Below are 22,233 nucleotides of genomic sequence, written 5' to 3'. Positions count from 1 at the left end.
AACATAGCAAGCCTGGGAAAAGGTTATCAATTAGAAAAAAACCCTATACTTTATATATAATCAGCTAGGTTTACTTAAAAAATTATTGCCTTTAAAGCATGGAAAATAAATCACTTTTATTAAAAAAAAATTATTAGCATGTCATCTGCATTAATGATGTTAATGGATGAATCCAGGGTACCTAAGAAAGCATCTCACCCTAATTAGTCTATCCACTGGTGCCAAAAGAAAAGACGTGCTGCAGAACCTGTTAGCCAAGGAGTCCAAGAGAAGGGCCTTTTCTACCATGGCTTCAACCTTCTAGAACACCATGTTTGTTGAGATAAAATCTGCCTCCATTCTCTTGACCCTTCCATAAGAATCTCAAAACCTGGCTCTACCGATTGGTCATAGTGGAAATAATTAGTGCACTAGGAAAAAGATCCCACTCCCACCCCCACTGTATTCTGTTTTTAAATTTAATCTTTGTTCATTTAATATTTTTTTTCATGTTTGATTTGATGATGTTGTAAGGTGCCCAGAACTGCTTTACAATAAGATGGCTGGCATATAAATTTAATAAATAAATAAAGGTGTACTTATCTTTTATTGGACTGTTTACACATTTACTGCATAGAGTACCTTTATATGATATGGGTGCCATACAAATTTGATTATTAAACAATAAAAACATTTTTTAAAAGTATATATGTTATTTGCTAAACAATACAAGTTACTTCGGGGACAGTGATCTATTTAAACCAATCACTCTGAGAACCTTTTATTAGTAAAATATAAAGATAAACAATAAATTCTGAGACTAGATTCTTCCTGTAATTCCTATGAGACAAAGTTTAAATATATCTATTGTCAAACTCACTTGGATTTTAACATTTCTCTCCTTGCTGTTTATTTTCTTTTTAAACTATAATTCCAATAATACTCATATTTCTGGAATTGAGATAAGATAAATGTTTCTTCTAGGGATTTATTGAATCTGCTATAGCATAGGTGGCTGTGGCATACTTCCCATGGTTCCCTATGTTCAAGATGGCATACGTCTTCATGATTTCATTACTCCATCTCGTTATATGATGAAAATGAAACTGCTGGCAACTCATTCACCAACATTGAAGAGCAGCTTGTCTCTTCAATAATGAAACTGCTTTTTGGCACAATCAAAAAATTTTTTTCCTGCACAGATATATATAATTTGGATCCTTCATTACAAAAGATAGGCAATACAATTGATGTACCAGCTCATGATTACTGATGATTTATTATGTTTTTTCTCAAACCACAATATTGACCTCTTGATCACCATTGCTATATGTATTAGAAATATGTTAAGGGGAAGCTATTAGTTAACATCAGAGGACTTCAAATGTGTCTGACAACAGGCTTTGAATTGTGCATTTTCCATAGAAATGGCTGCTCTTGTTTTTAGCTAAGAGAGACAAATCAGACCTGGTAGGAGAAAGTACAATTAGCAAATAAAAAAATGCTTACAATCATTTCTACAAAGGAGAAAATACATTATTATAATGTAGAAGCCATAAAATGTTCTGGAATGGTAGAAGCAGACCATAATATCAAAAGCTGTGAGAAGATTTGCTTTGTTAAACAAGATTGTTTTATTTAAATGTTTATAAACTTGTTTATGTTGCTTGTTAGGTTTTGTGGGAAAGTGTCCATAAAAATATAGTATATTACCAAGATAATTCACTGCTGCTCTTGAAATTGGGGTGACAGGTCAGACCCAGACTCAGTGAAAATACATCATCCAAACTGGTAACAATCAGTGCAATACAGCTTACATTTTGCAGCACAAAACCTAAGAGAATGCCAAAAGCTCTCATTTGGAGACAAGATGGATGAACAGAACTAAGAAAATATAACAGGCATCAAACCTCTTGAACTAGAACTAAAACATCTGGATACTGACCTCTGTACAGCCCAAAGAATCCTTCATAACGTAGCACTTTCTTGAAGCAATCAAAGCTATTCTTGTACATCAGTTCTCCAACAAATGACCCAGTGGAACGCTGGTTCTGCATTCGTGTTTTCACCAGATCAATTGGATACACAGCAGTGGCTCCAACCGCTGTTAAATAAGGAGGAAAGAAAACTTCTGTATTAAGTCTCACAGCCTCAGGTTTATTTAGAGTTCATAAACTGCATGAGGGATTAGACCAGAACATAATGTTTAATCTCCCCCCCCTCCAAACCCCCCTACTTTTTTCTTCCTATGCAATATCATATTTTTCCTGAATTTAATTTTTTTTATTATACTGCCCTTGGCTTTTTATTTGAGAGGAATAAAAAAAGTGAGTATTGCACAAGATGTTAGGGATTAATGGCAAAAAGGCTAGAGGAGAACCTGTTCTGCCTTTCCTGGAAGCTCCCATTTCAAGATCAATTTCTTGTGCTTGAGTTATGAGGCAAAACTAATGACAAACCCCCCCCCCCCAGAATCTGAACCCAAACTGAATGGGTTTTAGCAATCATTCATTTAGCAATCAGCCATAAGAAAAGAGCTATTTTTAAAGTTAAATAAGGACAGGTAATATACCCTTTCTCTCTGTTAACTTTTTGTTTGGCAAACAGATAAAAACAAGAATGAAACAAAGGAGTTTACAATTAAGATATTATACAGCATTAAGAGTGACACTATATAATATATTAGTATATAATAATTAATATACACAAACATACATTTATATATGTATCCATACATATATGAATACATTTACATATATATATATATATATATACACCCATACATATACATTTATTATATATACATACACACCTATTATAATAACTAGTATTAGATTAGTTGGCATACAATATGTACAAATTCAATTCTACCAGTGCTGGCTGTTACACATAGCCATAGCAGGACATGAAAGTAAGATGTCAGTTTTGCCAACTGATAAAAATGAGGAAATCCTTTCCAAATATTAACTGGTTAGTAACTAATGGGCTGCCACCTTTTACTGTTGCCAGAACAATGTGTCTGAAGTGTTTGCTGTTCCTTACTGCTTGTTATTTTATGGTTGTTAATCTTATTACTCTAAGCCAGTGCTTCTCAAATAGTGGGGCGCGCCCCCGGGGGGGCGCGAGGCTCCGTAAAGGGGGGCTCGTTTGACCTCGGCAAATACTGTCATATTGGATTTCTAGATCGGATCATCCGACTCACTCGCAAGCGGCAGCCCGACGCGGAGGACAACATGACCGCCAACGCACGTGACACATGCAAAGGACCCGATTGGATAGACATGATGCTCTATCCTGATTGGCCAAACCCGCCCGTGTGACTTTTAGACCCGGAAATCGGTCCTCTGTACAGAAAAAAAAAAATTACAGTCGTGCGGGGGGGCGCGAAATGTTTTCTTCTTCCTAGGGGGGCATGACAGAAAATAATTGAGAAGCACTGCTCTAAGCAGACTGTAATCCACATAATCTCTTGAATGAAGTAGCATGTAAGTCTCAGTAAATAAAAGCAAAGAGTCACTCTGGTATGATGGTTAAAAGAACCAAGCTGGAAATAACAAAACCATACATTCTAGTTCCCATCAAGGCACAACGTCAGCTGCATGATCTTGGGCCAGCCTCTCTATCAGTTCTAGAAAGAAGGCAATAGCAAACCACTTCCAAAAATTTCACTAGGACTTGTACAAGCAGTGGCCAGTAGTCAAAATGACTCAAAGGGAAAAATAATAATAGCAATAGCGGTTTACAGAGTCAGCATATTGCCCCCAACAATCTGGGTCCTCATTTTATCGACCTTGGAAGGATGGAAGGCTTAGTCAACCTGAGTCAGTAATAATAACAATAAAATAAACTACTTTTTTTGAAAAGAATAATAGCACTAAGATAATTTTGAGTGTCAAAAGAGGAACAACTTGTTAAACTAAGATTCTATTGTTGTATTTTTACTCACAAGGAAAAGAACAAGAATCTATGGTATTTTCCCCTCAGATATAAGAAAAAAACCTGCTTGCCCTGGCTTGTTCACAGTCTGACTCGGGAACATTGGCACTATTAATGCAGTTGCCTTTTGTCATGAAAATGGCGAAATATTTCAAGCTGTTCTTCCTGAACATATTCAGGGGGCATAGGAAGCTGATGATTGGTTATATGAATAAAATGGAGGATTCTGGGGGGAAAAAAGGCTTAGCTGAAATAAATTCTGAACAGGAATACTGCATACAGTTACAAATGGGGACACCCAGCCCATTTGTATTTTAATGAAAAGGAGCTAAATGTTAAAAAGTAAATCAATAATCAATCAGTCAATCAGGGAAGAATCCAAATAGCTAAGGTCAAATTATTTTTGATGCAATGACAATAAGATGAAAAGCTTTGTGTAAAAAAAAAAAGGATAATGAAGGTCGAAAGCTATGCAGAGGAGGAAAAAAGTCGAGCTAATATTTCTGTCATTCATTCATTAATTCACTAACCTCCAGCAACTGAACCAAGGGCAAACCTGTATGCAGATTCTGCTATCTGGATGAGAATAGGTCGAGCCACATCAGTTGGCGCTTGCTGCAAGATTTCAAATTTAGAGCAAGGGTTAGGGTTAGTGAAAGTAGGGAGAATGAAGAAGAAGAGCAGGCATAGAAGGAGGAGAAGGAGAAAAATCAGATTAATATAGAACGTATAAACAATATTTGAATAGCAAAAAAGACACAAAGACAAATATTTCATCCTAAAATGTACCATTCTTGAACCATTGAAACATGCTTCAGTAAAGTAGCTACATGTACTATCAAGCTGGCTTGAGGTGCTACCACAATTTATAATGTTTGTTTGATTTGGTGTAAAAAGCAAGTACTGTTCAACTGAAGCCGAAGTGGCCTTGTCCCCATAATTATTGCTAATTTACAGAAGAATTCTTTCAGGTTTTGGGCTATTTGCACCTAAAAAACAAAACAAAACTTGTCCACCGTTATCCCTATTCCGTTCACTATATATCTGATTTGCTTGAAAAGTGCTTTCCATAAAAATAAGTCAAAACTTGTGTTAAATACATTGGACATGACTGAAAATAAATTATTTTCCTTCACTCATTTTCATTATTTGGTTTGTGCAGTTCTGGGAAAGTATGAGGAAGGTGTTAAAAGCATATATGTAAGGAACTTAAGATAACACTGCTATGAAGAAATAGGAGGAACAGAGACAGTTTAACAGAATAACAGAATTGGAAGGGCCTTGGAGGTCTTCTAGTCCAAATCCCTTTTCAGGCAAGAAACCCTATACCATTTATAATAATAATAAAGTTGGAAGGGACCTTGGAGGTCATCTAGTCCAACCCCCTGCTCAGGCAGGAAACCCTACACCATTTCGGACAAATGGCTGTCCAGTCTCTTCTTAAAAACTTCCAGTATTGGAGTATCCACAACTTCTGGAGACAAGATTGTTCCACTGATTACATTGTTTTAACTATCAAGAAATTTCTCCTTAGTTCTAGGTTGCTTCTCTCTTTGATTGGTTTCCATCCATTGCTTCTTGGCCTGCCTTCAGGACAAGAATTTCATAAAACAAATTTAATGTAATTTCTTAAATTAAACAAATTATATATTTATATAGCCACCCATCTCACTGAAAGTGATTTTGGGCAGTGCACAACAATAAGATAAAAATAATAATATAAAAAAACTGCAAATATAAAATATAAAAATTCATATTAATGAATAGCCTAAAAACCAAAGATACCAACCCTAAGCAACAAGAGGCATAAAAATGCCCACCTCAACAGCTGAGCCATCTTAAGAAATCTTAATTTATTGTTCAGTTTATTGCAGCTTGACCAGTTATTTAATCTTAATCTGAACCAAAACTTTAACATCAGAATTTATCTGTAACCAATAAAAATCGTTTTAAAATTGGTGAAATTACTTAAGTAATTTGAATTACACTATTATAATGCTTTTTAAAGGTTTATAAACTTTTTAGTTGAAATTCAGATCCGTGAAATTCCAGTTAGGTTCAGAATATTTCATGTGCTATTTTTTTAAAGTTTGTTTTTGTTGAATAAAATTCTGGCATTTAATTTCCACAGTCAGGCAAAAGGAAGTTGTTTTACATTTGCTTCATCTGTCTTGGCACTGTCCTGAGAGTGGTTTCTATGTTCCAGATGGTCATTATTCCTAAATTTATGTAGAGAAGCCGTGCAAAATTGGCATATTTGTCAAACTCTATTTTATTCAGGTCCATATTTTCCCAACATATTCATTGAATTTTCTGCACCATCTATTTCCTATTTTCTACATACAAATGTTCAGTGTGCATTTTCATGTGTACTTTGCAAAATATGCTCGATCTTGCATGCAGATTTCCCAACATACCCATTTTTTGCACATAATTTCTCCCAATCAAATGCCACCTTATCCTTCTCTTCAGTTACCTATGCATTTTTAATTTTAGAAAAATGCATTGAAATATTCAGAAAAAGTATAATTATTCAAGGTATTATGATTATGCTTTGGTTTTAGGATTTGTCTATGTTTGGGAAGTTCAAATAAGTTAAAATCAGATTAAAATATGCGCCAGATAAAGTTCTTACCTATTCTCACATATAAAGCTTTCCAGGAGTTTTCAGATTTTTGCTATGCAGTGAACAGGAATGGCTGGGGAAAAGAGGATGAAAAATCCCCCTAGGTATATAAAGCCTTTGATATGATTAAAACGTTTTCCCTGATTATTGAAACACTCCATTTGTAGCTTATGCTATGTAGTTTGTAATCCATTTTTTGTTATCATTATGAATCTCAGTTGATCACACACACAAAAAAAAACACACACACAAAATTTTCTATTCAGGAGGCCTCACAGTGCTACAGGGATTAATAACATCCATAGAAAATTTTGATGTCACTGCCAAGAAAGAAATATTGGATCTAGAACCGATCACTTGAACAGAATAGTCATATAATTAGACATTTACAAAATAATCAAAGACTAAAATGTACCTTGGAGATGATATGTCCCCAAACATGGCTGCCTGACCTCCCTTTAAATATGCCCGCCATATTGAATCTACCAAGTCCTCACGCTCCCTATTCATTCTCTCTTCTCCGTGCCAATTTTTTTATCTGGTTGGATGATTGGTTGGTAGTTTTCAGTCTTCTTATCATCCTGGTAATTTTTCTCTAGTTTTCTGATATATATGTTATAACCCTACAACTGGACAAGACTGGACAGGGGAAAGCCTTATTTTTAGCCTTATAACTGATACTGATTAGGCTAGTGCTATTATTTCTTGAAAAAATGGACACTGAAGCATTGATAGTGCAGCTTAATTTGCCTTTTTTTATATATCAGCCACATCTCATCACTGGCTCACAGTCATCATGAGATCTACTTAGACCAATTCTCTTGCAGTAAACTTGCACTCTTGGTATCTAAATGCAGAACTTTACCTTTATCTCTATTGAATGTTATCTTGTCATTTTTGCCCCTAATAAAATCCTTCAGAATATTGATTCTATTATTATCTATTACCATTCTTCCTTGCTTTGTATTATCCTCAAGTTTAGGAAATAGCACAGGACTCACTAATAAATCCTAACATTCTCCACTAATGATGTTGAGACAAATAATGAAATCTTTTGAGAACAGTAACTTCAACATTGTTGAGCCAGCTAATACTAGGAACATTCAACCAACATTTTACCATCTTGTCAACAGGGTGTCATGGGAGAGTTTGCAGTAACTTGTAGATACTCTCCCCTGTCCCCATTCAATTATTGCTCCTAATATTGAGAAAGGTACATTCTAAAATTATTTTTAGTATTCAGTTTAGTATTCAGTATTTATTTTAGACTTTTGCCTTTTTTATATAATTTCTTATTATAGTTTATAGAGGGGCTGGAAAAAAAAGTGGAAAATAATAAAACAATAAAAAGATTGTCACAAAACCCACAACTGAGCCCAGATGGACAAAAACTTATCTTAAATTAGAAATGAGGTTAAAAATTCCTAGTATGATTTTTAAGATTCTGTATTAAAATTACCATTAAAATTCATACCAATCCTGACTACTACATTGTCTTGGCATTTTCTTTCATTAATATGCTCCTTCCATACCCCGTATATGTCCCTCTTGAATTTCAGAAAACTACTTGTACATCATGTTTTTCTTTTAAGTGGAAATGCCATACTCTGTGCTCTCAAATTCAATATTTGTCCCACTGCTCCCAAACTTCTTTTGCCTTTCAGAATTCTTAGCTGTTGAATTGTGCCTAACCCTGGTGGCATCTACAGCAGCTTCCAACATGGCCTCCAGTTAATATCTCTGATCTTTAATCTTTGGGTAATCTTCCATACAGGTTTTATGAATAAATTGTAAAAAAACCATTCTCCTGTCATACTTACTTCTGAAGCAAAGCTAAAAATATACTGTTGTTGTAGGTTGATTTTGGGAGGGAGGAGGCAGCCAAGTGAGGAGGGCCTGGCTCAAGGCCTATTACACCCAAAAATGTAGCCTGTATCAACTCATTGTGGTCAAACTGGCGTCTGTGCTCAGACTCAGTGCAGGGAGGGTGGGGGAACCTTCCAAGCTCTCAACATACAGAATTTGGTTTGACTTAAGTGATAGCTTTAGAAAAACAGAATTACACCCAGGTTTGTGTCAGTTTTCAATATATACAACAGACCAATATAAAAATTTAGCAGTTGGCAAATGCATTTTCATTGTCTTTTGCATCATATTATCTTCTAATATAAGAACTCTATAAAAATATAAATTAAGATTCAAGAAAAGAAAATCATATGATCTTAAGTTATTGTAAACTATTTTTGAGGGAGTATAGAGTATATCACAAAATGCCAAAATCCTATATAAATTTACCTAGCACTTTTGTTTTATTGTTAAGTGATTTAATTTCAATAAAATAGAACTACTCAGTTTTATATAATCCACAAAAACAGTAGGTATAGTTTCACTGCAACAGAGTTGGAACTTTACACAAGAAAATAATATCTGCATCATCCTTTCTCATCTTGTGTTACCTGTCTTTGAGCCTCAACCAGATTGTAGGGCAAAGTTCCTTCTTCCAAAGGTGCAATTCTTTCAATATCAGCCATTGTCATACGTCTGGGGAAACAAGCAATCACAAAAGTTAATTTTGCATCAACTATTATGAAAAAATAAGATACCTGTGGTATGTTGTATCTTGGGCGGTATTTTGTTCAACCATACTGTTTCATTTTTTTTACACAGCAAAGAAAAGGGTAATTTCAACTTACCCCCGTGGCTCAAATAAATCTGCTAACTGGAACAAGATGTCAACTTCCATGGGTGTAACCTGGCCAAATTTCTGAGCTGCCAGAACAAACTCCTCTGCAACAGAAGAAGGGTGATGGGTGTGGAATACAGAAGGGAAAACTAATCAAACAACAAGGAGACCAAGCCACAAAGGTCCCAGGAATCACCAACATTTAGTATGAAACCAATATGCTATAAAAGAAGGGAGGGGAAATACCACAAATGGTGTGCCTGCCACTGTGTAAATGTATGTTTAAATACTCTATCCATCGTGCAAAAAAGAAAACAGTCTGCCTTTACAGCTTAGTGCTAACAGCAGGATTTAGGATATTTGACATACGGTATCAATCAGTTGTGGGTCAGAATGGAAAAAGAGAGAGAGAGAGAGAAGAGAAGGAGACAGAGATGTGGAAGTTGCTTGCATGTGTGTCCCAGTAGGTTATATTAATGGAGGTTTGGCACTACAGAGGGAGTTCTCTATAAAAGCGGTTAGACAGAGCTGATAACATCTTGTTCCAGGCTTGTAGATCAGCTTACTGCAATGCCAGTACAACTTTATGGAATTTTTTAACAATCCTTGAAGGTCACTTTAATAGGCTGCCAATTTGGCATCAATCCTAAGAAGTTTTTATACTTTAAAAACATCTTTGCATCCACTGTTCACTCACTGTGCAGCCCTATTTAAGAACTATGATCTTTAAAAATAAAAAGTTAAGTCAAAGTAGATTTACCAGATAATTGTAACAGATGAGTGCAACTGGAAAAAGGAAAGCACAAATAATAGATATATGGAATTCTTTTAATGTCCATAAAATATGTTTTTATTGTTTATCATGTAATACCAGATGAGGAAAGTGTTTACCAATCACCTTGGAAAGATGAGGATAATGGAACATTCTCACCCACTCACCCCCCCAAAAAGATTCATTATTGAATTTCAACAAACCTTTGGTAACTTCCACATTTTTTTTATGTCCAGCCAGAGTACTATAGATTTTTCTAATAAGTTCCATATTATTAAGAAGGCTATTAAATCCATTAAAATAGGAAAAACTGACTTGATGAGAAGTAGTACCTCCAGCAGCCTAGAACAGAGAAAGTAATGAGAAAAGCAGAAAAAGAAAAAAAAAGATATTAGACAGAAGTTTATATTTCAATCATATAACTTGAATATATTTGTTGTAATGTGGCGGAAAGCTTGTGGAAGATAGTTTTCTAAAATACAAATAGAAGTAACAAAGGATTTTTAAAATGGAAAATTTAAAAAAGACCATAATAGATTCTTAAGTTACTGAAGCTAATCATGACTGGCACACACACTTTTCCCTCTGTTCCAGTGAAACCTAAACAAATACATACGCAGAATTATAACAACATGGCCAATGATAATGTACAGAGTTCAAGTTTCAATTCCATTGCAGTCAAAAAAAATATTATAGTGTGCTTTATTTCATCTAATGAGCAAATATTGAAGGTTTAAAATGCAAATAAATGTACATTGTTTAGGGAAAAAATTGGGGGAAACCATAAAAATAAAATGATATGATAAAAAGGATAAAGGGGGAATGTCACTGTCTTAATATTTAAGTACAGAGGACATCACATAACATACAAACAACAATGAAACATCTCTTAAGGTTTTTCAAGTTTTGCTTTTAAAATTGAGTCACTGATTTCAAAGAAAATTGTATCTTTAAAATACATGTTTTAAAGATACCATTTACTCAAACATTAAGCTTCCTTAAGTAAAAGATTAAGTAAAAATTTTTCGTTATCCATCAGACATATCCAACTGAATAATTCTGACAGATAAAGCATCACATGCTGCTTTTCCCAAAACACAGAACAGATTTTTTTTTTTTTTGCTGCAAACTGAGTTGACTTTTTAAACAAGGTAAGATAATTCCAGAATATGAATGAGGCAATTTGTCTATCAGTAATAATTTTGGAAAAATTCACATTAATGAAGTCTTACATATAATATAAATGTCATGCATCTCAAAATGTAAAACTGTGCCCAGCAAATATCTTCTTTCTGTGAAATACAGCACTGATCAGTAGCTGCAGAATTATATAATACAAAAAGAAATGCTTACTAAATTGAATTTTTATCAAATAAATAACCTCAAACATAAAGAGATTACAAATTGATTACATATGGAATATTTAAAAAATGTATTGTATTTTCTGGGGTGGTGGTGGTGGTGATAAAGTTCACTTTTTATTTTTTTCTCCTTGAAACATATATACAATTTCCAACATGAATGTACTTTACAATTAATCAAGTCATAGGCCTATCCATCAAGTTTTCAATTACTGGTTCTTCAAAGTCTCAAAAAATGTCTTTCTTTACACTGTTACCTGAATTCCTTAAACTGGAACCACAAGGATTGAAACTTGAACTCTCATGCATTCAAATCAAATATTCAACTACTAAGCTATGGACCCTGAACAAAAGGAATCAAGTTGAACAGGGCTATGGAAACTTTTTCAGAGGGCCAAATTCCAACCAGTTACATGACATTCCCACTATATGTAAGCCAACAAATGTGAATATGTCCAAATTTATTTTTGTTGAAACTTAAAATACAGTTCTATGAACACTATTTATAAATAGAAATCATTGGACCCACTGGATCATGTATAGCTTGTATAAAAAACACTCCAAAAATTAAAGGTGTAAATCTGATTAAAATTTATCAGCATACACTGAAGTTATTGGTCATTTAGTCTATGCATGCTTCAGTGGTAAATACTCATTAATAAGTATATGTAATTTCATGTTCTCTCTGAATACTTGTTTGTCTATCATATCACTTACGGAATATGAAATGGCCATTTGGTTGAATGTTTGCGTTTAACTGCATTCTGTAGTGTCTTCAAAGTGTCTTAATTCAGTCATAAGTCTCATTCAGTAATAGTTCTGGGCTTTTCCAATTTCTTAAGAACATGACAGATGTTCAGTGATTTCTAATTTATATTCATTAATTATATTTAAATAAAATATTCAAGTACTAAGCTATGGATCCTTAACAAAAGGAATAAAGTTGAACAGGGCTATGGAAACTCAGAGGACCAAATACCAATTAGTTACATGACATTCCTGCCATATGTATCCAATACGTATGCAATATATCAAGATAACCGCTTTAATATAATTTATTAAAGATATTATTATTATTTAATATCAACTCAGATTTTGAAAGCTGAAATAATTTTTGAATTAAAGAAAGCTCAACTCTTTGTATATAGAATTCATGGTAAATCTATTTTACCAAGTTATCAAAAACTGACCATGAAATTAATTTATAGTTGGTACTATCTGCTAAAAATGTATAAATTGTAACCTTTCTCACATGTTTGTGGGGATTGAACAGGAAGCAAACTATTAGTACAAGTTTGGTGGAAATGCTCAATAGTGGTCAATAATATTTGAGAAAACTAGAAAGATCAAAAAATAACTTTTGACAATAAATCCAATCGTATTTCTTCATCCCTGTAGCTACTCTTAATCCTTTTTTAACTGATATTGAAAATTTTTGCTTTGATCAGTGCAAAAATGACTAAAACATAAAAAGAATAGTAAAGAGCTTTATGACTAAGGACAGGTTTAATTAAATTTGGTCACTTATTTTTTAACTATTATAATGAAAGTTTCACAAAACATTAGCCTTGTTTACAGAAATACTGCAGTTAGAACATATATACTAATCTTACAAAAAGAAAAAAAAACTTAAAATGATTTTTAAAATTTGATTTTATTTCATTTTTAGTTTTCCTTATTAAATTCAATGGGAGGTTTGTCTTTGTCATTATGTTTTCTTAATTTAATTTAAGAGGTGTTATTTTTAATACTAATATTATAGATATATAATCTATCAATATACAGGGTGTGTGTGTGGAGAGAGAGAGAGACAGACAGACAGACAGACACACACACACACACACAGAGAGAGAACAAGAATCGACATATATTGATATTGTTACCTTAAGTTCTAACTAAAAGACACTATTAGCCAAACAATTTTGTTCCTTACTCCACACCAAAAAAACAAAATCAATGGAATAATATAGATCATTAGAAGGTGGTTGCTATGTTACTACTGTAGCCCAAAGAAACTAAATATGAAGCTTTAAAAAAAGTATGATAAATAGGCTTTATAATAAGATTCCTTGGCACTGTAATAGTTTTAAAAGAAAATAAACCTTTGTATGTATGAAATATATTGCTAATAAATATACATAATTCTTAAGTCTGTGTATGTTCATTCTTGTGATGCTAATTTTTTTTCAAAGAATTTTGAATTAAGGACTTAGTGCCCAATCTTATAAAAGCTTTTCAGCAACATTTTCCCCATTCTGTTCTGCAATTTCTGCATCTCAGTCGGTGTTCTGTTTGATTTTTTTCTTTCTTCAAAAAAAAAAAGCGGGGGGGGGGGACAAACCTAGGAAACTACATACCAATCAGTTTAACATCAATACCTGGGAAGATACTGGAAAAAAAAAATCGAAAAATAGATCTGTGACCATCTAGAAACAAATAAAGTTATAACTAGAAGCCAGCATGGGTTTGTTAAAAACAGATCATGCCAAACCAATCTTACTGCATTCTTTGACAAAGTGACTAAATTAGTAGACAAGAAAAATGCTGTGGACATAGTATATTTAGACTTCAGCAAGCATTCTATAAAGTAGATCACAACCTACTTCTTGGTAAGCTAGAAAAGAGTGGGATAGACAGCATCACAACCAGATGGATTTGTAACTGGCTGACAAACCATGCTCAATGAGTAGTCCTTAATGATACTACATCTGCATGGAGGGAAGTAAACAGTGGGGTGTCACAAGGTTCTGTCTTAGGCTCAGTATTCTTTCATATCTTCACAAATTACTTAGATGAGGGAATAGAAGGGGAACTCATAAAATTTGCAGATGACACTAAGCTGGCAGGAACAGTCAACACCCCAGAAGAAAAACTCAGAATCCGAAAAGATCTTATCAAGTCAAGACAGACTTGAGCAATGGGCCCTATCCAACAAAATGAAATTTAATAAAGAGAAAAGCAAGGTTTTACACCTGGGCAGGAAAAACCAAAGGTACAGATTAGGTGAAATCTGGCTCAAAAACAGTAACTGTGAAAGGCACTTTGGAAACTTAGTGGACAATCACTTAAATATGAGTTAGCAGTGTGCGGCAGCAGCCTAAAAAGGTAATACAATACTTGGTTCTATAAACAGAGGCAGAGAATCAAAATTATGTGAAGTATTAATACCACTTTATAAAGGCTTAGTATGACCACACCTGGAATATTGTCATCACGCTACAAAAAAAAATGTTGAAACTTTGGAAAAAGTACAAAGAAGAGCAACTAAGATGATTAAAGGTCTGAAAACTAAAACATATTAAAGAATGGTTGCAGGATTTGAGTTTGGCTAGAGAAAAGAAAACCAGAGGCAACATGATAGTAGTACTATTTGAGAGGCTACACAAAGATACCACAATTTATTTTCCAAAGCACCAGAGGGCAGGACAAGATGATAGAAACTAATCAAGTAGAAAATCAACCTGGAACTAAGGAGAAACTTCCTAACAATTAACCAATGGAACAGCTTGCCTTCAGACATTGTGGGTGCTTCATCACTTGAGATTTTTAAGAAGAAACTGGACAGTCACTTGTCTGAAATGATGTAAGATCTCCTGCTTGAGCAGGGGGCTGGACTAGAAGGTCTCCAAGGTCCCTTCCAGCTCTATTCTGATTCTGATTTGTTCTTACCAGGATACTATTAATTACTCTTTCATAAAGGATAAGGTTGTTTCAGTGTTCTACTTTTTGCTTTCCAATCTTATCAGATATGTGCTTTATTGGGTAAGTTTGAATGGACATAATTTTTCAGAAACATACAACATTCTATAGAATGGGTAAATTTAACAACCTTTAAAAGCAACAGAAATATCAAAGTTTGTAATAGTACAAGTGTGAAATTGCTATGTACACTCAGAATTCTAAGTGATAGAATGAACGATTAAAGAAATAATGGGCAAGTTTGCCTAAAAATTAATAGAAAAACAATTAATTATAAATCAGACTTTCCTAATGTAGTGTTATATATGTATTGTAAACCACATCTTTTTTAGACAGCATGGCCAATGAAAGTGTGAATTGAAAAGGGGCGTTGTCTTACCTGAACGCCTTTTCTCAGCATGAAGATGTAGCATCCACCGATTGGGTAATCAAAGCCCTCCTGCTCAGATTTAGACTAAGACCAAACTTTAGCCACGCCTCCCTTGGGCGCTCCTTTCCCAGTTTTGTCGAGGCGAAGCATTCATTAGGTCCGACACAGTAGCTCCTCCTGAAAAAAATCTGCCTAGACTAAGTGTTAAGGGTGGGTGTGGATGCTACATCTTCATGCTGAGAAAAGGCGTTCAGGTAAGACAACGCCCCTTCTCCAGCATGATAGATGTAGCATCCACCGATTGGGATATACCAAAGCCACCCGTGTCCCTGTCGGGAGGGAAGTCTAGGCTTGTGGCTCATGCGTAGGGACTACCTGCTGCAGAACTCTTCTGCCGAAGGATGCGTCTGAGGCAGCGAATTTATCATGCTTGCAATGCCTTATAAATGAAGAGGGGGAAGCCCAGGTGGCTGCCCTGCAAATTTCTTCAATCGAGGCCTGAGTGGACCAGGCCGCAGATGTAGCAGCGCTACGTGTAGAATGAGCAGTGATGTGAGGAGGAACAGGAAGAGACTGAGTCCTGTAAGCGTGAGAGATGCAGGCCCTAATCCATCTACCAATGGTCGAGGATGATACTTTCAGACCCATGGAAGAAGGTTGGAAAGACACAAACAAGGCCTCCGATCTACGAAATGCAGCGGTTCGCTTCACATAGTGATGCAAAGCCCTGCGTACGTCTAATGTATGCCACAATCTTTCAAGACGGTGAGAAGGTCGCGGACAAAAGTCCGGAAGAATCAGATCTTGATACCTGTGGAAGCTAGTATTGACTTTCGGAATGAAAGAAGGGTCCAATTTTAGGATCACTCTGTCATCCAAAAAAACACAAAGATCCTCCCTGATCGAGAGTGCAGCAAGTTCCGAGATGCGTCTTGCTGAGGTGATGGCAATCAAAAAGGCTACTTTCAATGAAAGGAAGTGTAGTGAACAAGATCTGATGGGTTCAAATGGTGAACTGGTAAGAACCTGCAGAACCCTTGGCAGGTCCCATGTGGGATATCTGTGTACTACAGGGGGACCTGTATTAATGGCTCCTTTAAGGAAGGCCGTAACAGCTGGATGATGAGATAGCTGTACCTGATCCTCGCAAATGAGGACCGTGGATAATGCTGCGATCTGCCTACGGATGGTATTGTGAGACAGTCCCCTGTTTAGTCCGTCTAAAAGGTAGTCCAATAATATCGGAATGGTGGTAGCCAGTGGGTTGACCCTCCTGGTGTTACACCATGCACAGAAACTTTTCCACGTGGCATCGTAGATCCTGTTAGTGGAGGGACGTCTGGAGGCTTGAATTATAGCAATCACTCCAGTCGAATAGGACTGTCTAATTAAGCTCTCCCTTTCAAGTGCCAAGCGGCTAGTTGAAGCCACTGCGGGTCCGGATGTTGGAGCTGACCCTGACTGAGGGAGATGCGATCTGCTGGAATCTTCCAAGGTGGGGAGATCGATAGGTCCACGAGATCTGCAAACCAAGGACGCCTTGGCCAATGTGGGACCAGCAAGATTAATTCTGCCCCCTCTAATAGGAGTTTCCTGATGACAGCTGGAATCAGGGGAAGTGGAGGGAAGGCATACAGAAGTCCCTTGGGCCATCTGCTGCGTAGCGCGTCCGTTCCCTCCGCCCCCCGTGACGGAAACCGCGTGAAATACCTGGGAAGCTGAGCATTTGCTGGCGAAGCAAACAGGTCTACCTGAGGCTGCCCGAACCTCTCCGATATTTCCCTGAAGAGGTTCGGTTCAAATCGCCACTCCGAGTGGTCTATCGTCGCCCTGCTTAGAGAATCTGCCTGACGATTCTCCTCCCCAGAAATGTGTTCTGCTCTGATGGATTTCAGATGGGATTCTGCCCACAGACCCAATGCTAGGGCCTCCTGCATGAGGGACCAAGATTTGGTCCCTCCCTGTCTGTTGATATGAGCCTTGGCTGCGACATTGTCCGTCATTACCAGGACATGATTCCCCTTCACTATGTTGGAGAACTGGCAAAGAGCCAGGTGTATTGCCCTGAGTTCTAGCCAATTTATATTGTGCGTGAGGTCGTGCTTGGACCATTGACCCTGAGCCATATGTGTCTGCATGTGCGCTCCCTAACCGAACAGACTGGCGTCCGTGGTCAGGATAAGTCTGTGAGGCTCCTTGAAGAATGTCCCCTTGTGTATGGCTGGTGACCCTCACCATCTGAGTGACTGTAGAGTGTGGTACGGAACTCTCACCTTCCGTGTGGAGGCACTCATGTTCCGCTTCTGGAAGGGAAGCAGGAACCATTGTAGATGTCTGGAATGAAGACTGGCCCACGGCACTATTCCTAGGCAAAAAATCATCTTCCCCAACAGCTGTGACAACTGGACAAGGGGAACTACCTTCTCTCTCTGGATCCTGCGAACTAAGGATCTGATACCGTCCCTGCGTTCCTGGGAGAGGTAGACCTTGCATAGGTCTGAATCTATCACCGCCCCTAGATGCAAGATCCGAGTGGTAGGGGTGGTGTGGCTCTTCTTGAAATTTACTGAGAAGCCGTGTCTCTGAAGTGTCTCTATTGTAGTCTGTAGATCTAGTTGAGCAGTGTGGAATGAACTGGACTGAATGATTATATCGTCCAGGTAACATTGTACTCTTACTGGTATTAATCTGAGATGTGCCGCTAATACTGTCAGTATCTTTGTGAATACCCGTGGTGCCGAGGATAGACCGAAGGGAAGTGCCCTGTACTGATAATGTCTGTTTGCATGGCAGAAACGGAGGAATCTGCGGTGATGTGGTCTGATAGGAACATGAAGGTAGGCTTCTGTCAGGTTTATGGAGGAGAGGTAATCTCCCTTCCTGACACTTGCTAGAATGGACTTGAGGGACTGCATTTGAACTTCCTGTAGATTAGGAAGCGGTTGAGTCCCTTTAGATCTAATATCGCTCTCCATCCCGAGGGCTTGGGAACCACGAAAAGAATGGAGTAGAACCCTTTTCCTTTTTGTTCCGGAGGAACTGATTCTATGGCTCTTATTTCTAATAAGTGTGATATTGCTGTGTCACTATTTCGGCCTTGTGTGCGTGTCTTGAGGCGGGGCACTGAAGGAAATGGTCTGGTGGTATGGACTTTAGTTCTAGGGCTAGACCGAATCTTATGGTCTCTCTCACCCAGGTATCGTTTGTGGTGACCTCCCAAGTGTCGCTGAACAGGGTTAAGCGTTCGCCTATGGGAGGGTCCAATTTGGCGTCACTTAGACCTTCGGAATGGATGGCCTCCCGCCCCCCTGAAGGGATGCTTGGTCTGGAACTGACCCCTGGCTCCTGAATTCTGGCGGTCCTGTTGGCGATCCTGTCTGGGGGAGAAGGATCGGGAACCTCTGAGCCAATCCCAGGACTGCCCTGATCGAAAGGGCTGCCTCCATCCCCAAGAACTTCCGGCCCTGAAGGACTGCCTGCGAAATTCTTGTTGAGGTCTCCTATCCGTCTTCTTGGACGGATGAGCTAAGGTTTTTCTCTTATCCTTCCCTTCAACCAGGTACGGCTCTAGGATTTGGCCAAATAAATTCTTGCCACTGTAGGTGTCTGTAGCAAGACGCCATCTTGACTTTAGGTCAGCCCTCCACTGTTTGAGCCACATGAATCTGCGGGACGCAACTGTGGCTGCAATAGATCTGGCCAAAAATTTGGTGGAGTTGAGGGAAGCATCTGACATGTATTCCGCCGCTGTTACTAGTTTACCTAGAGTATGATGTGCGCGTACCTGGTCTGGAGGAATTAATGCCTGTAGTTCCCGGAGCCACATGATAGAAGTTCTCGCGAAAAAGGACGAGGATGAAGACGCCCTGATGGCCCAGGCAGAGGCCTGGTGAGCCCTGCGGAGAGAAAACTCAAAACGTTTATCTTCCGCCTTGAGATATTCGGCCATGTCTCCAGGAACAGTGGATGTGGAGAACAAAGATGTTAATGGAGCGTCCACTGTGGGAACCTCTAGAAGGGAAGAGAATGCAGAAAATACATTATACAATCTCTTTTCTGTGCTGTTAGGAGAGGGTAGGGTGGCCAGTGAGGTCCACTCTTTTTCCACCGTCTCGTGGAAAACAGCTGGACAAGGAACTTGTTTTTCCTCTACCACCTTTCTAACAAACAAAGGGTTTGACTCTTGTGCAGCCGAGGTAGATGGCTTGGGTTCCTGCTCCGAGACCAGGTTGGCTGTTGTGCAGGCTTTTAACAAAAGAGATTTGAATAGGTTTGGATCAAAAAGCCCCGATGTTGGGGTTGGATCCTGATTTACCTCCTCATCCTCAGACATAGGTCCTTCAGTTGTCACCAGGTCAATAGATTCAGTCTCCCCAAACTGAGATGAAGTCTCAGAAATACCTGAACCCGCTGACTGGGGACGTCCAGTGCGGTCTGCGGGCAAGGGTGGAGAAGGTGAAATCTGTGAGGGACCAGCTGCTAAGAAGAAGACATGAATTGATTGAAGGCCTGGTGCATAAAGCTCTGAAACTGTTGAGCCCATAAGAATCGCTCAGCTGAAGGCACACCAGCAGCGGTGGTCTCAGGAGTATGCGTACTAATGTTAGCAGGAGAAATGGAAGGCCCTGGCAGAGGGGATATAGGGATATGTTGTCTAGGGGCAGATAGACTGACCTGTTCAGTTCCCCCTTGAGGAAACCCTGCCCTGGGGGCTTGATAAGACGGCACCAATGAGGGCTCATAAGGTGAGCTGGTCAGAGAAGCAGGGGGAACCAATTCAGCTTCTCTGGACCTGAGCCTTTGTGCTTTGGAGAACTCTTGCTCCAGTGCCTGGTGTCTCCTTGAGGCCTCTCGATCAGCAGTCTTGGAGGGTTCTTTGGTTGATAAATGCTTGGTTTTAGCTTTTTTCTTCCCCCCTGTATTTGAATCAGAGGATCTGCGTTTTGCTTGAATGGGGGGAATATCAGAACCCTGCAAAGCCTGAGGAGACTCACCATCTGCCATTGTGCCCAGGCTTTCTAGGTAGGAGAAGCCCTGGGGGTAACTACGCAGATCAAGTTGTCCGGGAGGGAAGCTTCCCACGCCCTAAGACAACCACAATGGCAAACAGCCAGAACAGCTGTCTAAAACTGTCTGCTGGGCCCTGCCGGCACAGCGCCGGGAGCTAAACAGAACAGGTCAGGAACCCCACAATTTAAGATAATAGGTGTTATTGTTGTTATTATTATTTTTATTTTATTTTATCTTATTTTATTTTACTTTTGTAATCAATCTCTGAGAAGCAATGCGTCGAAAAAACAACAGCTAAACCCCCAAGAGGACCCAACACAGTGAGTCACTAATGCTAGGCCTGAATTGGAGGCAAATAGCAACCTTAAAATGGCGACCACGCCCAGCACCAAATTCAAAATGGCGGCCGCAGGTCTTCTTTGTGCCTAAAAATGGCCTCTCCTCTTAGTCAGAGCTATAAGACAGCTTCTCCAGCCTCGTCTTTGAAGTCCCCGTTCAGGCAGGCAAAAAGACGGAGGGAACCTTACACACACTTCCCCCCTTACAGCTATAAGGCACCACAAACTACTTGCGATTCTGCAGCCTGGGGGAGTCTCTGTGCGATCCTGGATAGAGCCTCTTGGCCACGAGGCAAGAGAGAAGCTCTGGTAATCGGCTGAATTCTCCAGAAACGCTGGCAATAAAAATTGTTATCACACACAAGGGAAGCCTCCCTCAGTGTGCTGAACAGATACTCTGAGCTGAAAACTGCCTCAGCGGCAAAGCTCCAACGATCCACGAGGCCAATTAGGCCCTCTGGAAAGCAACTCTCCAAGGTTGCTAATTCACTGTCCTTTATTAAAAAACCAAAAATTATGTAAAGAGTACACTACAGGAAGCTATATTAACAATCCTAATACTACACTATTTAAACTAACAATTGCTGAGGAGCTAACAAAACTGTGTCCTCTCTGAGCATAGACCAGTGGTTCTCAACCTGTGGGTCGGGACCCCATTTGGGGTCGAATGACCATTTCACGGGGGTCACCAAACCATGCTGTCCGCCATTTTTTTCCCTTTTCCCCAGCTGTCCTACTCCCTCTTATGGGTGGCCACACCCACTTGGGGTTCACCACAACATGGGGAACTGTATTATGGGGTCACAGCATTAGAAAGGTTGAGAATCACTGGCATAGACTAAGACAAAACTGGGAAAGGAGCGCCCAAGGGAGGCGTGGCTAAAGTTTGGTCTTAGTCTAAATCTGAGCAGGAGGGCTTTGATTACCCAATCGGTGGATGCTACATCTATCATGCTGGAGAAGCTAAGGGTTACAGGTAAATTGGCATGTAGGAGACCTGTAATTAATTTATGGGAGCAAAAAGGATATGATGCATTTTTTCTAAATAATAAATTTTACTTAAAGCTTACAACTTTTATAAAAAAATATAGTTGGAAAGGTGCTTTTAAACTCCTTCAAATAAATTGGCAATAAAAGAAGTTTTCCACAGCCATTTTGCATCTTCTACAAATAAAAAGCACACTGAAAAAGAGTTCATGCATTTACAAAACCCAGTTATGCAATCCAGAACTCCCGAATCATAAGCACTAGTTCCCATTTCAATGATTTGGTCCTTTAACATATGGGAGAACTATAAATGAAGGCAAACTGTCAGGCTGGAGAATATATCTTAGTGTTCTCAAAAAAATACAGTCTGATGTTCAAAGAATAGACTTTGAATCATATAAAAGGGAGATATAGTTATTCTAACAAAGATGTCTTCCTAATATATGAACTTCAGTTCCCAGAATTCCCCTTT

General features: G+C 38.3%; 2 protein-coding genes across 4 annotated transcripts in view; both read right to left on the bottom strand.

Moving 5' to 3' along the window:
• Nucleotides 1-22,233, bottom strand: part of SLC25A13 (solute carrier family 25 member 13) — a 167,827-nt gene that overhangs the window by 49,975 nt on the left and 95,619 nt on the right. For all 3 annotated transcript variants that reach the window (XM_039341459.1, XM_039341458.1, XM_039341460.1), the window contains 5 exons: nt 10,200-10,338; nt 9,235-9,328; nt 8,998-9,082; nt 4,446-4,530; nt 1,925-2,083 (listed from right to left, as the gene is read on the bottom strand). In XM_039341459.1, coding sequence (XP_039197393.1) covers nt 1,925-2,083; nt 4,446-4,530; nt 8,998-9,082; nt 9,235-9,328; nt 10,200-10,338 — 562 coding nt within the window. The remainder of the gene's footprint in view (nt 1-1,924; nt 2,084-4,445; nt 4,531-8,997; nt 9,083-9,234; nt 9,329-10,199; nt 10,339-22,233) is intronic.
• LOC120307140 lies at nt 14,947-21,472 on the bottom strand. The gene is made up of 2 exons (XM_039341461.1): nt 19,211-21,472; nt 14,947-15,603 (listed from the first exon to the last, which is right to left on the bottom strand). Exons 1-2 carry the CDS (start codon nt 19,967-19,969, stop codon nt 15,580-15,582), a joined length of 783 nt encoding a protein of 260 aa, XP_039197395.1. The 5' UTR covers nt 19,970-21,472; the 3' UTR covers nt 14,947-15,579.

The sequence above is a fragment of the Crotalus tigris genome, unplaced genomic scaffold (assembly GCF_016545835.1).
Source record: "Crotalus tigris isolate CLP2741 ecotype Arizona unplaced genomic scaffold, ASM1654583v1 scf7180000017765.3138416, whole genome shotgun sequence".
In the NCBI taxonomy this organism is placed as follows: Eukaryota; Metazoa; Chordata; class Lepidosauria; order Squamata; family Viperidae; genus Crotalus; species Crotalus tigris.
The sequence above is the reverse complement of the archived record's forward strand: the minus strand, read 5'-3'. Positions and strand labels throughout refer to the sequence as shown.